The sequence below is a fragment of the Camponotus vicinus genome, unplaced genomic scaffold (genome assembly GCF_025532165.1).
Source record: "Camponotus vicinus isolate PSW18456_S1 unplaced genomic scaffold, iyCamVici1.0 SCAF_3, whole genome shotgun sequence".
Classification (NCBI taxonomy): Eukaryota; Metazoa; Arthropoda; class Insecta; order Hymenoptera; family Formicidae; genus Camponotus; species Camponotus vicinus.
In genome coordinates this window covers 18,660,129-18,674,822 of record NW_028141967.1, presented here as the reverse complement: position 1 = coordinate 18,674,822, position 14,694 = coordinate 18,660,129, and the positions used below count along the sequence as shown (strand labels likewise).

Sequence of the window (14,694 nt, the reverse complement as noted above, 5' to 3'; positions counted from 1 at the left end):
CTTGCAGAAACTTTTGGATTCGAAGAAAGTTGAGAAAAAGAAAAACATGAACATTTCATAGATATAGTAAATGAGGTACATTAAAAAGAGAATTTATAAATTCTTATTTCTTATGAATGAGTGCATTAGGATGACAAAGCAAAATGTTCCTTGTCAAGTGCAGATGCCTCTCTCTCGGTAATATATATTTTCGTTTGCGTGTAACTTTCTGAGAGAAGAAAGAAAAATGCACACGACTTTTACAAACCTCAGATCCGTCGGGACTTCAGAACTCAAGGAAAAAAAAGTAGAGCATATTCAAGAGCGAGCACTTCGAAAAGTAAAAGTACGCGCTTCTATTGAGAGACGTTTATTAAATAGACCTGTGCGTTTTTTAAAGATTCTGGCTTTTGTCCGACGTTAAAGTTTTAATCTTCAAGAAACAAAGATGAATGGAAGAGCCGAAACGCAGCTTTCGTTTATTTGATCGTATGCTCAGATCGTGCGTTTCGCGAAGCATGTAATAAAATCACAACTTTTGCTCACTTTCTCGAGACAAACTTGGCTTTGTTCGTCGAAGTCGACGACGATCTTTTGTGCGTCGACATTTATACGCATCAAATGGAGAAACAAACGAGGAGCCAATGACGACATCGTCGTTAAATGTCGTTGCCAAATTGAAATACTGGATTGGTCCTCGCGTTGGCGATGACAGAAAATTGAGTGTAACGCGATCGGGGGATTGATCGCGTGTCCGACCGAACGCTATTTCTGCATTTGTAATTGAGTAGACGACAGAGACAGCAGATTAATCGCGAATCTTAATCGCCCGGAGAATCGCAAAGATGGAAGCGTGTTGTTGTTGCACAATGTTGTGTGCTCTATCTTAGGTATGCGGTTGATTAAAATAACAAAGATGAGTTGAATCAATTTATTTTAAGCTCTCGAGATGTTTACGGTAACGCGATCGCTATTTTATTCATATTATCGAGAACTAGCAATTTGATCAGGGACGATTATAGCACATCGATAAGAATATGACGTAATCATTGATGTTTCATCCATTTAGACACTTTGATAGATCATTCATGTAGAAATTGAAGTGGACTCAAGTTTGAATATTCATTTTATTAATATCTATCATCTATTTTAAATGAAATTTTAAAAAATGATCTATTTTAATAAAATTTAAAAAAATAATCCATTTTAAATAAAATTAAAATTAAGAGAGATAATAAAAATGATTAAATATATCCTTGCGTTGATATTTGATTTAAATTAATTACCTTTTAAAATTTGATTTAAACTTACGATAAATAGTTCAAGCGGCAATGTATGGATCGATATAAGATGCCGTTCATCTCGAACGAGTAAAAATGGCGCGACCGCTTTTCTTCGCGGAAATACAGGTTGCGGTTATAACTGGGCAATATCGTCTGCAAATTTAATGAAACTTTCATCCGCGAGATGCGGATGCAAGGATGGAAAGGTTAGGCGTACAGCAATCGACCTGATCTATCTCCGATGTAATTAGTTCAACAGACAGGTTTGTCGACGCGACTCTCCCTCGCGGGTTTCGTAATCAAGTTTCTTCCAGTGATAACAAAACATTTTCTATCGAGAAATTGATCCAGCAATAGTTATCGTATTATTTTCTCTCGCCGTTCGAATAGATAGATATATCGGAAATGCATTTGACAAATTAATCTAATTTTTACAAATTTATTCTAGAATTAACAATACAAAATACATTAATATTATATGTGAAAAAAATTTATAATTTTTTGATAAAACTTTATTTTGCTTATAGAAAATGGATACTAAATTTAATTGTTTTCAAATTTGAATTAAGAGAGAAAGAGTTTTAATTAAAATTGTATTTATCTTAAAATTTGTATCTGATTATTATTAAGATTTAATTAAGATTAAATATATAGAAAAATTTCGCTTAAACTATTAAATGAAAAAATTACTATTTATTATTGTATTAATTAATATTAATCTCGAATTAATCTTTAGACGCAAAAATATTTTAACACACGTTATTTAATACTTTTTTTTTAATGCTGTTGTAATTAATTTTTTTAAAATGTTAACTTAGTTTTGTATAAATTCTAGATAAAGAAGGAAAATTTAATTCTAGATGAAAAAGACAAAGAAACTTTTTAATTTCATAGGGGATTTACTGTAATAGAAGGGAGAGATGTAGCCAATATAATGAAAAGTATCCTTGTAAAATCAAACTTTTAATAAGCGGATGCCGTCGTTATGTCCGAAAACGACGCCAGTTAGTGCGGAAATATATCTACAAGAATCCGGAGATTTCGTACAATCGAAAGGGCAACGCCGTTGATGGCGTCTGCAAGTGACGGAACGTCAAGCCGCTATAATTGGAGCGAATTCCTTGAGTGCCCCGTTCGCTTGTTGTTCCAACCGAAATTCTGTTTAAGGCTTGTACCTGGCACGCGATTTCTAGCAATTGCTCGCCGTTAATTACTGCTTGCAGCAATATGGAGTCAATACGTGCGGATTAGTCAATTATCGAATTCGCTGCGAACTTTCTCTAAACTGTTTCAAACAATTATTGTAAGTTTAAATATTGCTTCACGATCTCATTAATTCCTAAATGTGCATGTGTTAGCAGTATCAGTGTGACTTGAATTTTTTCTGAGGTTAATGCTTCCCCAAATTGAAAAAATTGATGAGATATTCTTAGGAATATTTCTTATTAGCAAGAATTCAGTTTTTTTATTACATTCTTCACATACACATACATACGCGCTTAATCTCTTTAATAAATTAAAGGATTGAAATTAATATGCAAATTAATGTAATCAAAATATGTATCCGATGATTTATTAACGAGAAGCATAAAATTACTTATTTATTATAATTTATAATGAATCTCGCATTTTGCTAGTATTTACATAAATTTATTTAGAATTGATATATTATCGCAATAATGAAAATTAATATTAAATTGTTCTGTGTCATAATTTTATCCTCTTTTTCAATTTCAGCGGCAAATTTTCATTTCTTCAGCGTCTACTCGCAAAAATATAAACTCGCGTCTCTAGATTATCTTAGCGTAATTGCCATTTAACGCTCCAATTCGCGCAACGAAACCGCAGCAGCCCGGCGCGAAAGGCGATTATCTCGAAAATGGCGCTAATTCTTCGGGCCGAGCGCGGTTCGTACGTGGCGTTAGTAATCTTCATTAACCGCTCCAGAAAGAAACGCGGTAATTAATGTCGCAGGATAACTCGAAATAATTTACGCGTCACGACCAAGCGACGTTCAGTCACTAAAACGCTTTTGCGCACACGAAAGTCACGCTACATTCGCACCTTTGGCATGCGATTTAATCTTTAGTCAGTCAACCGATTGATTTGCAAAATATAATTCGCCAGCATGGGTTCCCAACTTCGTTTCGCTTCTTGTTACATGCTTTTTTAAGATTGGAATAGTTAGGACGAGGATAGGATTGGTTTTGCGAATAATTTCGCGAAAATGAATCACAAGCAACGGGAAATTAATTGAGAAATATATTACATTATTTGTAAGACGTTCTGGGCATTGAAATAAAATCTAATTACAGATGCATTTTACATATCTCAAAATTCAAAATAATAATACAATTATATGTGCCATTCGAACTGGTAATTTCAAAAATATATTGTCAGTCGTAAGGAATTTCAAATTATTCGTAATAATCTTTATTTTCACGTGAAATTCATGTATTGTTCTTGTAACATAATATATCTCGATATGTTTATTTTATCATATAATAATTTATTTTATCATCTAAATATCCTCTAGTAATAATTTATTTTATCACCTAAACTATCTCTTTGTGTGCAAAATTCGTCGAATTCAGAAAATTCATACGTTTCTCGTTGGGTGGTCCGAATCATTACGCATTTTCATATTTCCTACACTCTCTCGTATTCCAGAGTGAATAGATCTATTGGATTCTGTGGTATGTGAATGTTCGCGACGAATTCATGCGTATGACGGTCGAGCGAATTTCAAGCCCGAGGATCGTTCCCACTGCACTATCGTTGCGGTTTCGAAATCGGATTTTCACTTTGAAAATCATCGGATTACGACGGATTCACGTCCATAATATAATACGCGGATCTTTAATTCTCTTTCATGCAATAAAGTTTTGACATGAAAAATGCTAAAAGATTCAATATTTATAAAAAATATATACATAGCTGTTTTGAAGAGAGCACAGCCAATTACATGATAAAGGCAATTTGTATATTATTGCGAGAATAAACAACCGAAATGTGAAGATTATTTTCTATTATGTTTCCTTTCAATAAATATTATTTTCTTAATATTATTCAAAAAAGAATATTTTATTACAAACTTGTAAACAAGAAATACTATATTTTAACGAATCTTTTTACATTATCGTTTAATCCAATTAGGTTTTCCGTATCATGTGCAACGAAATATAGAAACGGCATGAATGGAAATTCGAAAAAGGGGAGAAATCGCGATACGCTCAACGTTGGGAACGATCCTCCATGCGCACGTACGCGATAAGAGTCGCCAATTGGATCGAATTTTGCAAGAAGAAGTCAATTGAATATATTGGTCTCTTTCTGTAAAGTATAATCTAATTGACGATCTCGGTACAAAAATCAAGCAAGCCCATCTCTTTCGACGAATAAATTTAGCATTTATTATTCATATTTGCAAGAATCTAAGTAATAATTTTACGCATAATATAATACGTCATAATTTTACGGATCAATTTTTATCAGAAAAATTTAATTTTTAGTTAATTATGTGATAGTTACGTAGAATATCCCTACAATAATAAAGACAAGAGCAACGTGTTGGATGATGGATATTAAAAAATATTTATCGGTAGCTATTTTATTCGAAGTAGCGGGCTTGTTCGATTCTACATTTTCATGCTTCCAATTACTGAAACGCATGTCGAGAGACGCGGGGAATGTATGTTATAAAGTTACACGTACATAACACCGATAGAAAGAAATAAAAGAAGAAACTAAGGGAGATGAAAGAGAAAAAAAGGAGAACTCACCCAGTGTCGGGGTTGTGTAGTCCCAGCTCTCAGCGTCGTTCTTGTAGACGTTGAGCTTTGTCGGCTGGAAAAGATAAGAAACGATATTTAAATAATACGGTCTGAAACATCACAGTGAATTGTCGCGCCAATTGTTTTTCTTTGCACGTTAGAGAAGAGAAATCGGAGAATAATGTTCTCGGACTCGAAACGTACAAGTGTCAAGAAAAACGAAACGAGATAAGAAGATAAATCCTAATTTAATTTTGCTCAATGGGATATTGATATATTTTTTCTGGAAAGGATAATTTTTTATTAATTGATCTTTGAGACAGATTAAACGATTTATATTTTATTAATTGATCTTTGAGAACTTTACTGGCAAACATCATGTTACAAATAGATAGATCTAGGCGGGCGTACAACGTTATCGAGATTTTGATATTGAGTTTTTAGTGAATGCGGTTGAATGAGAAATAACTAGTTATCCATAACTCAATATCTCAATTTTCAAAGGTACGGTGTAGCCACATCCTCGTCGATTACAACAACGAATAATCCGCGCTTGTTTCTCAGTCATCTAATGAATACTTCGGCAAATCTCTCGGGCAGGCAAGACTAATTCGATTAGCTTAAGTGACGTAAATCCCCAGGTGTTAAATAGGGAGCAACTCGTTCTGCAAAGCCTCCAGTGAAACTCGCGTACTCGCGTTTCATTAAGACTAGCGTACAATCATAAACGATCGATCGTTTCGTTAAAAATGTTGTCTAAAAAAAAAATTACATAATTGCATGATATACATTCGAGAATAGCTCATAATGCCGATCCGTTATACACGTATGCGTAACTACGGGAGCACTTCTGGAGCGCGTTCTACGGCCGTAAAAACGTCACGCTTCAAGCTGAATAACCGCTTCAGTATATCTCGCCGTCGTCTCCCATAATAATAATAATTCTACGAGTAAAACCTTGCAGGAAAAGTAAAGTAGCGTAGACAGGAGAGATACGGCGATCCGGCTTAGCTGCGTTTACTAACCGCGCCGAGCGGAAAAAGTTAACGCCCGGCTGCAATAAGTCGTCGCATTCCACCTTGTTGCAGGCAGGATCGACTTTATGCATTTGCGTACCTTGGCTTTATAAGCTTCGCAATTACATTTTTTTATGGTCATGTAAGACAATTTCAAAGTGATAATGCAGCATTATTTTAAGAAAGGCTACATTACACAAGATATCTCTGTCTTTTGATCAGTACATTCGTTTTCTTATTTTTAATCGTAGTTTAATCGAACAAGCTTCAAATATTAACAAAATAATCAAATGCTCAATAATATCCATGTTAGATATTTGAATATTATTTTTTAGATATTTGAATAAATATTATTTTTTAGATATTTGAATTGATATTTATTTTTTTTTGCATGAATTTTATGTACCTTTTTAAGTTTAACATAAGTTACACATTACTTTAGTTCTTAAATTCTTTCTCTTCTTTCGTTTTTAAAATTTGGAACAATTCAGAAGAATTGGTGTCAAGTGCAGACTTAGATAAAAACTGGGAAAGCAGAAAAAACTGTGTGTGTGTATGTGTGTATATAGTCGAAAATAAGCTCGCTTGCGAAAGATCTCGGCAAAGACTCATCGCAAAAAGAGCGTTTCACGTTTTCACGTATAATAATAATATTTTTTATGTATAATTAATGCAAATTGTATTAATTCTAATGTAAATTTAAGAAAACAATTTACTATATTATTTAAAAACTTTCAAATGTTATAATTAAATCTCCATTCCTGCAAAGAATTTTATTATCTTTTTAAAATCATCTTTTTAGAATCATTTTTAAATATTTTGTTTTAAAAAATTATAAATTTTTTTTAATCAGATTATCTTGTTTTTAATAATTTTTTTATCGCAGAAATATTTTTATTTCTTCGATTACAAATTCCATTTTTATGCAGTCAGTCGACACATTGTCTATGCATTTTTTGGACTCCTGCCGCAATTTATAGAGAGGAAGAGAGAAAGAGTTGCACATATGTTTATAACATGTTAAAACATTTGATAGTATATGATACATGATAGTATATGATAATTTCCTCTGTATAAAAGTAAATTATTTTTTATTTAAATATATAAGTGTGAATATGTAATATATGTATATATATATATTATTAGTAGATTAAAAGATTGTGATTAATTATTTTAACTTTTACGTTATTAATATTAATTGATGTGGATTTTTCCATGGGATACATGTATATCGTTTAAATTCGAGGAAGAAACCATTTGCACGTACAAGGATACGCGAAGGCCTGCGTGAGCAACATATTTTCAAAGCTCTCCTTTATGGCGCTGAAATTTTCAGAAGCTTAGATTGCTAACTTAAGCTATTGAAGTCGCTTTGAAGTTGGTAACGGGAATTATTCAACAGGATACAACGGTGATGTAGCTACTACTACCACTATCTTTTGGGTTTGATCATTTCCTCTATGTGCATGCGATGCAGAAGACTGGCTTGCATCCTCTCGCCGTCCGGAAGAGCGAAATTAGTTCCTCTTTATTGCGCCGAGGTGAGGTAACGCCGTTTACTTCGCTTAGGTATTAATCGTCCTGGCGTTAATCTACGTAGAAAGTAACTTCGTATCTCATTGCGTCACTTGTAAATAGCTGCATGAAATTGTCCAAGCGACTATAAGGTTTTAATGCTTGTAGCGTTAATTCTTACGGACGCTCGTTACAAATTTTATGCAAAATATTTCTATGAAGAAATAATTTTTATAATAAATATATTTCACTCTAAAAACAATGTTACTTATGAAAATTTTTTAATGGAAAGGATCATATAAAATTTTATTTATCTATTTTTCCTAAGAAAAACGAAAAAATTTCTTTCTAAGGAAAGCTTTTTACCGAGTGGTCCGAAGAGAGAAAAATTAAGTTTTCTTAGAAAACATTCCATAAAAAAAATCATTTTATTAAATATATCGTTACTGCATAATTTATATTAAAATCTCTTGCATTTTTCTGCTCTCATATTCTTCTAGCTGCGGTGTTCATAATTCAAGAGAGAAATTGAACTCTTCTCGCGAGTATGCGGCAGCAAATGAGGCAGGCTTCTGCCACAATTGCAACTTCACCGGGGAAATTATTAAAGTCGAAAGATAAGGCGGCGCTATGTAGTAGCGTAGTTGAATAATTCAAGCGACTCGAAAACGCTAATTTCGCCGGCAGGAGAGAAGAGGCGCTCGTCTCGTCGGAGCATCTCATTTCGTCCGACGACGGACGAGCCTCTTCTTATTGGATTTCAGACGTTGAGTTAAGCATTCAGAACTGCGGGCGGATTCTGCCGGCGCATTAGTGCAGCTAGGGCCGATTTAGAAGATGGCTTTGGAAGGTCGCCGCTGCAACAGGCCGCTCGCATTCCGAATGCGCCGCGAGAAATAATAACTCCAGGAGTTCTCCTTCCGTACAAATTATATCGGAATGAAAAAAAACAATAATAATCGTAATGGGAATAATATGGAAATGTATGAAAATGAATGACACGGTAGTATTTACGTAGGATTACTTTTCTTAAACTTTGAAAGCTTCGAAATACTAGTTAATATATTACTTTTGTTTCGAGCTTTGCATAACTTTCTATCGTCCTTGCAACGTCCTTATTTGAGATCGGAGAATGGGAAAATGTAAAACTGCAACTAGTTGTAGGTTGCGGTGACGCGAAAAAGCTTTTTCGAATCGAGGGATATATCTCCCTTGCGAATCTATATAAGGTACCGTGTACTGAGTTATTTAGCTGACCTGTATACAGGGTATTCCACAGAGTGCCTATTAATCTTAATGATAGCTTTGTTAATCAATACATGTCGACAAAATGTATCTGTGCACTAACAATTTTCAAGTTACACCACAAGTGGTAATTTAAAAAATTAAGCTAACAACATAGATTGCAATTTAACATATCTTATCATAATATACGTTTAAATATAAAGAAATTATATTGTTCGTGATTATAATTTAAAATTTCAAGAGATTTGATTTTGGATACGAAACTGCAAGATTCCTCCTTCTGAACTTCTATCTTGAAAAGATGTAGGATAGCTTATTTTATTAAACTGTGAGATATATTACTTAAAGGATTTAAAATTTCAACTCGGTAATACTGTAAAATATCTATCCGAGAAATAGTGACATATATAACGCTAAGCATTATAAGATTAAGTAGGAAAAATTATATAAGCTGATGGAAGCGAATATAAATTATATCAGAATTTTAATTTAATTTTTAAAAGAAGCAAAGTCGCACAGAATTTTAAAATATTATTATTATTATTGAGAGAGAGAGAGAGAGAGAGAGAGAGAGAGAGAGAGAGAATTTTGTATCTTTAATTATATACGTGGCGTGTCATAACATTTGATAGCGTTGTGGAGTAAATAATAAATTTTTTTAATTAAACATTTTTCTTTCTCTTTCTCGGTGGTAGAAATTCTTTTAACTTAAAATCGTCGAACAATGCATTCCAAAATCTGGCAAGTTTTCCTTGCTGCAACCTATGGAATGGCGCCATTGACCGTATTCATACCGCGGAACGGAAAACGTGAAAAGCATGGGCCATTGTTTCGCACTGAACGTCGATCTCATAACGAACCAACCGAATACTTATTGATCTGCGAATCAGACGGCGCGTTACTGATTTATGATCGGCAAAAGCAAAAATGGATCGCTTCGATACTTCCGCACTGCATGTATCATAACTGTTTTTAATTCTTTTTTAACAAACCGAAGATATTTATGGTGAAAGTATAAAAATAATAAAATCCTTTGAAAAAAGACCCTTAAAATTTTGATAAAAATATTAAAAATTTCTACGATCGATTGATAAAAATGTTTATGATGAAAAATATTAATTTTTCCTGAAAACATTCATAATGTAACGAAGAATAAAGAAAACTAAAAGATTCTGGAATGAAAATATCAGAAAAATGTCTATTTTTAAAATCTTGGAAATCTTAGAAATATTCTGAAAATATCACAAAGAAATCTATTCGGAATCTCTCTTGGGAATATCCAACTATAGCATATTGCATATATGGAACGTATGCATATCAAGTAAAAAGAACGCAATATACACATGCACACATTTTGCTTTATAATTTGATGACATATAGATTGAAATCTAAAAACACTTATTCAAAACAATATGCTCTATTTTCTCCGTATTTTCTAAAAGATGGAATATTTGAATTTGTTATTAGCTATACTTTTTTCTATCGAGTATTTGACTATAAAATATTATTATTATCATGAATAGCGCATGAAATAAAGCGATTGTTTAGAAATGCGTAATAACGAAGGAATTTACGATTTTACCGAATATAAAGAAAGATCACGCTAAAAGTAAACTGCTCTACGAAGACTCATAAGCGTAATCTGCCTTGAGTTTCGCAGCCGAAGAACATAAAACAACTCGCGCGAGTTGAACTCCAAACGAATAGGATCGCGCCATCATAAAACTCTGACAGTTTCCCTCTCAGCATTTACGATCCTCCCTTATGTTATCGTTTCTTCCCTTCTTTTCATTTTTTCTCTTCTTACATTTACGGGAAAACGCTCAACAAACGTAACAGGAGAGTAATTAACGCTGCGAAAAACACTAACGATGTTTTACAATCATTTTTCTCCCTTACTTGACTATTTTTATTTCACTAAACTTAATTTTCTATAATATTTAACTTTGAGCTCCACGCGAAATATTAAGAGATTTATAGATTGTACGTTTTCTTAGAATTTTAAGCATATATTTGTTGCAATGTCGTTCGAAAAATAGATTGCAATGTATGTATGTATACAGGGTGTTTCTTAATAAGCGCGAAAAATTTTAGGAGATGATTCTTTGTCGAAAATTAAGGGGGCTTTTTCATATAAACATTAAAAAGTTTTAATAAAAAATTGTATAGGGGTTGCTAGCTTTCACCACCTTATAACAATACGGGAGGCTGAAAAAAATATTAATAAATAACCTTTTTACTAGTAGAAAATATCCACCTAATTTCATTTCTTTAACTTGTTTTAAATTTGAGAAAAAAATAAAAACCTAATTTTTATCCCCATTTTTGGAGGAATGTAACTCTACAAAAACCTCCCTTAATTTTCGACAAAGAATCATCTCCTAAACTTTTTCGCACTTATTACGAAACACTCTGTTAGACCAAATAAAAGCTCGAAGCGCGTGAAAAGTGTATAGAATAAATAACAAGGAAAAATTATATACGAAGGTTAAGCGAATGGTCGGTTTCATAAATATCGCACCGAGAGAATTGTTTATTAACCCTGAATATATTTCCGATATCCCCGATAGGGCGGCGCGTTATTTGCACGCGATAAAACGTCTAAGCGTCCATCATTCGAGCTTCGACAGCTTGGCAGACTTGACGAACGGCAGTATATAAAATTCGCTTCCGATACCGCGTACCGATGAGCTTTTATCTCTCCCTCGTGAGCTACTTTGATGGAAAAACCCCCGTAGAAATAGGAGAGAGAGAGGAAGAATGGAAACACACGAGCTGCCGCCTCTTTTGTTTCTCGAGTAAACTTTTCCGCGACGAGAGTGTATGGGCTTTTTCTTTTCTCTTGTTGGTGTAACGTCATCGATGTCGAAAGTTTGTTCGCGGTTAAACGGGTAATAATCTGCTAGAACGAGGATCGTGTAACTGGCAGCACATTTATTTCGAACCGTTTCATATAGCTCTTTTCGATTATCTGTTCTGTGCAATGTTCGGTTTTCTGATATTATTTTGCTAAATGAAACGAGAAATGTAAAAATACCAAAGGTATTCCCCTCGTAATTAATGTCTCGATACACACACGCGTAAAATTCTCTCTTTACTTTCATATTTTTATGTTAGATAAACATGGAAATAAAACTACTATTTAATTACATTGATCCAAAATATCAGATATACAAAAATAGAACAATTTTATCGGCATCGAGAGAGTAATTTTTATCCCGTATTAAAATTTAATTGAACACCTACATGAAGATAAATCGCGGTGGATTTTAAACGCGCAATTGATTTGAACAGCAATTATAGCGCAACTTGTAATTGTCTCGTCCACGTACAGGGATTATGTTCGAACTCTATTTCTGATTCGGAGCCATAAATATGGCACGCGACATATATTTCTCGCAGCGAGAACATACGATTTAACGTCTAATTTCAGTTGTCAGCATTGCCAAAGCCCAACGCGTTACGCGAAAAAGAAATTTATGTTTAGTATCCACGCCTCAAATACACTCTACTCCACGTACATCATGTGACTCGCACGTACATCATATCTACTTACTTCTTTGTAATCTAATATTTATTAGAGTGCAAGTCTTTTTTATCAATTTTCAAGTTTCCGCTCGAATAAAGCCCTCGAGATTAAATAAAAAAATTAAGTCTTGCCTTTTATTATGCTTGAAACTAAATTCGCGAAATCATTTATTTTTAATTGCTTTTGATTCGAAAATTAATTAGTGTCCCGATATTTCTGTCGAGAAACAAGTGATTTTGTATTAATGAATAATACATTCATTGTCTGCGTCATCAAGATTGATTAATTAATTAATATTCTTTTTTTTAAATTTAATAATATTAAAATGTCTCGTAAAAGAGTATTTGCTGCGTTTGACATAAAAATAGATTTTAGTAATTTTAAGACACGTTCTCTTTCTCGCGTCATTTCACGGGGATTGCGTTGTCAGTCCTGTCGAATTTGTCACGTCCTCAGCCAACTCTCGTATCGGCCAGCGCTCGCGATGCACTTTTGAGCGTCGCGCGGTGAGTCACGTCAACCGTGATTCAACGCTACGCGTATATCCGTGAAAATTAAGTTTGCCCACGTGGAAACGCGCGCAACTCTCGGGAATCTGTCGAAATCGCGGCCAGATTTATTTCAACGCGTCCCTTGTCGCCGTCAATCGTCATATCGTCGTCATCGCGTATGATCAATGAACTAGAAGCCGGCTGTATACATACGCGTATGAACGAAGGTAATATCGCCGCTTTTAACCCATTCACGGTATGCGTGAGACAATTTCATATTTGCAGCTTATTTTTTTATAATTGTTTATTAATAAGACGATCCAAATAACTTCAAATGTAAAGTCGGTAGTGAAAAATATTTTCGCAACGCGTGCCAAATACTCACTGATGACTCAAGGCGGTTCCCTTGAGTTTCATTAAAAGATTACACTGTATGGATTGTTTATATATTTACCAAATGATGTAAAAGGCTTTGCTGTACATTTCACCTACTTATTATGCCCGCTTTCGAAAAAAACAATATGCGAGAAATCGTATTTATTCAAAAAAAGAGGAAATATATAGAGTAAAATGAAATAATAAAAATTTGCAGAGATGAAATTTCAGTCAAATAAACATAATCCGCAATATTTTATTTTGATATCGATACTGTTATAGAAAACTAGCATTCACGCATTCGATGTAAATGAGAAAAAACACGAGATATTTAAAGACCACTGCACTGTACATGTTTTTAAAACTGTCGGAAGTTTGACACCCACGCAAATTCTGAGAAATTCCACGATATTTATGTATTTGGGAATATCTGTTGGTACGGATATTAAAATAACATATGTTTTAGAAATACTAATTGCTCGTATTTCATGTCTCGCGTTGATGCCTGAAACTGCTTGCGTCGAAACTGCGGAATGCGATTTATTGCTGGAAGCAGTATCGCCGTAAACGGTACGTGGGCTGCGTTATTTCGCTTAACAGCTTACGAATTAGCGGCCTCCCTATTAATTACTACAATTTCTGGTCGTTCCCCGTAGCGATATTGCTACGTAATACGTTACGCCAATATTGCGTGCGCTATTCCTCGCTCATCATAATGAACTGGCGAGAGTGCGATCCGATCCGCATAACTAATAAACTCATAAAATTTGCATGTTGCAGGATAACAGAATCTTGAGATGTTTGAGTAATGCACTTAATAGCGGTATGTTTCGAGGAAATTTAAGTGCATTGTAAAATGAATATTCCAAGCAACATTACAATTTTGCATTATACGATAGTTAAATTCTATTCTATTGTACATCTTGTGTGTGTTTTAATCAATTTTAAGTACCTTAGAATTAAAATAAATAAGCATTATAATATAATGATTAAAAATAGAAAAGTAAAGATATTTAATACATTGAATGTTACACTTTAATAAATAAATAAAAGTAATTCTTTAATAAAATAATTTTCAAAATTGCCGAAATAAAATTGATGTCAATATAAACAAAATTATAATTCTTTCTTAAAATAAGAGTGGAAAAAAACAAATTTCTGCATTTTTTTTATTAAATCCATGCTAGTTGTGCGTAAGTTATATTGTACGCAATTTTTTTCATTTACATAAATTTAATTGAATCGTAGATACATGTACACTCTTGCGAGATTGCATCATATACAGCATCCGTGTATAAATATTCATATATATTTATTTACAAGAACGTAGGATGCAGATAATGCATTGTATATGTAAATGTTTTAAGTATTTAGCATAGATACATAAAGAGAAACGACGGCTTTGTCTTGTATGCTATCTCCATTTATGCGGCATCGCAAAATTTCATAATGTTCGCCAAATTTGGCAATGTTGACTTATGACGATCG

The 14,694-nt window shown here is 33.4% G+C and overlaps 2 protein-coding genes across 6 annotated transcripts in view; one reads left to right on the top strand and one right to left on the bottom strand.

Moving 5' to 3' along the window:
• Sm (heterogeneous nuclear ribonucleoprotein L) overlaps positions 1-14,694 on the bottom strand; it is a 152,359-nt gene that overhangs the window by 53,139 nt on the left and 84,526 nt on the right. For all 3 annotated transcript variants that reach the window (XM_083094638.1, XM_083094636.1, XM_083094637.1), the window contains exon 6: positions 5,045-5,108. In XM_083094638.1, the coding sequence (XP_082950764.1) occupies positions 5,045-5,108 (64 nt within the window). The remainder of the gene's footprint in view (positions 1-5,044; positions 5,109-14,694) is intronic.
• LOC145968825 (uncharacterized) overlaps positions 1-14,694 on the top strand; it is a 63,100-nt gene that overhangs the window by 32,213 nt on the left and 16,193 nt on the right. The gene's annotated exons all lie outside the window — the stretch shown is intronic.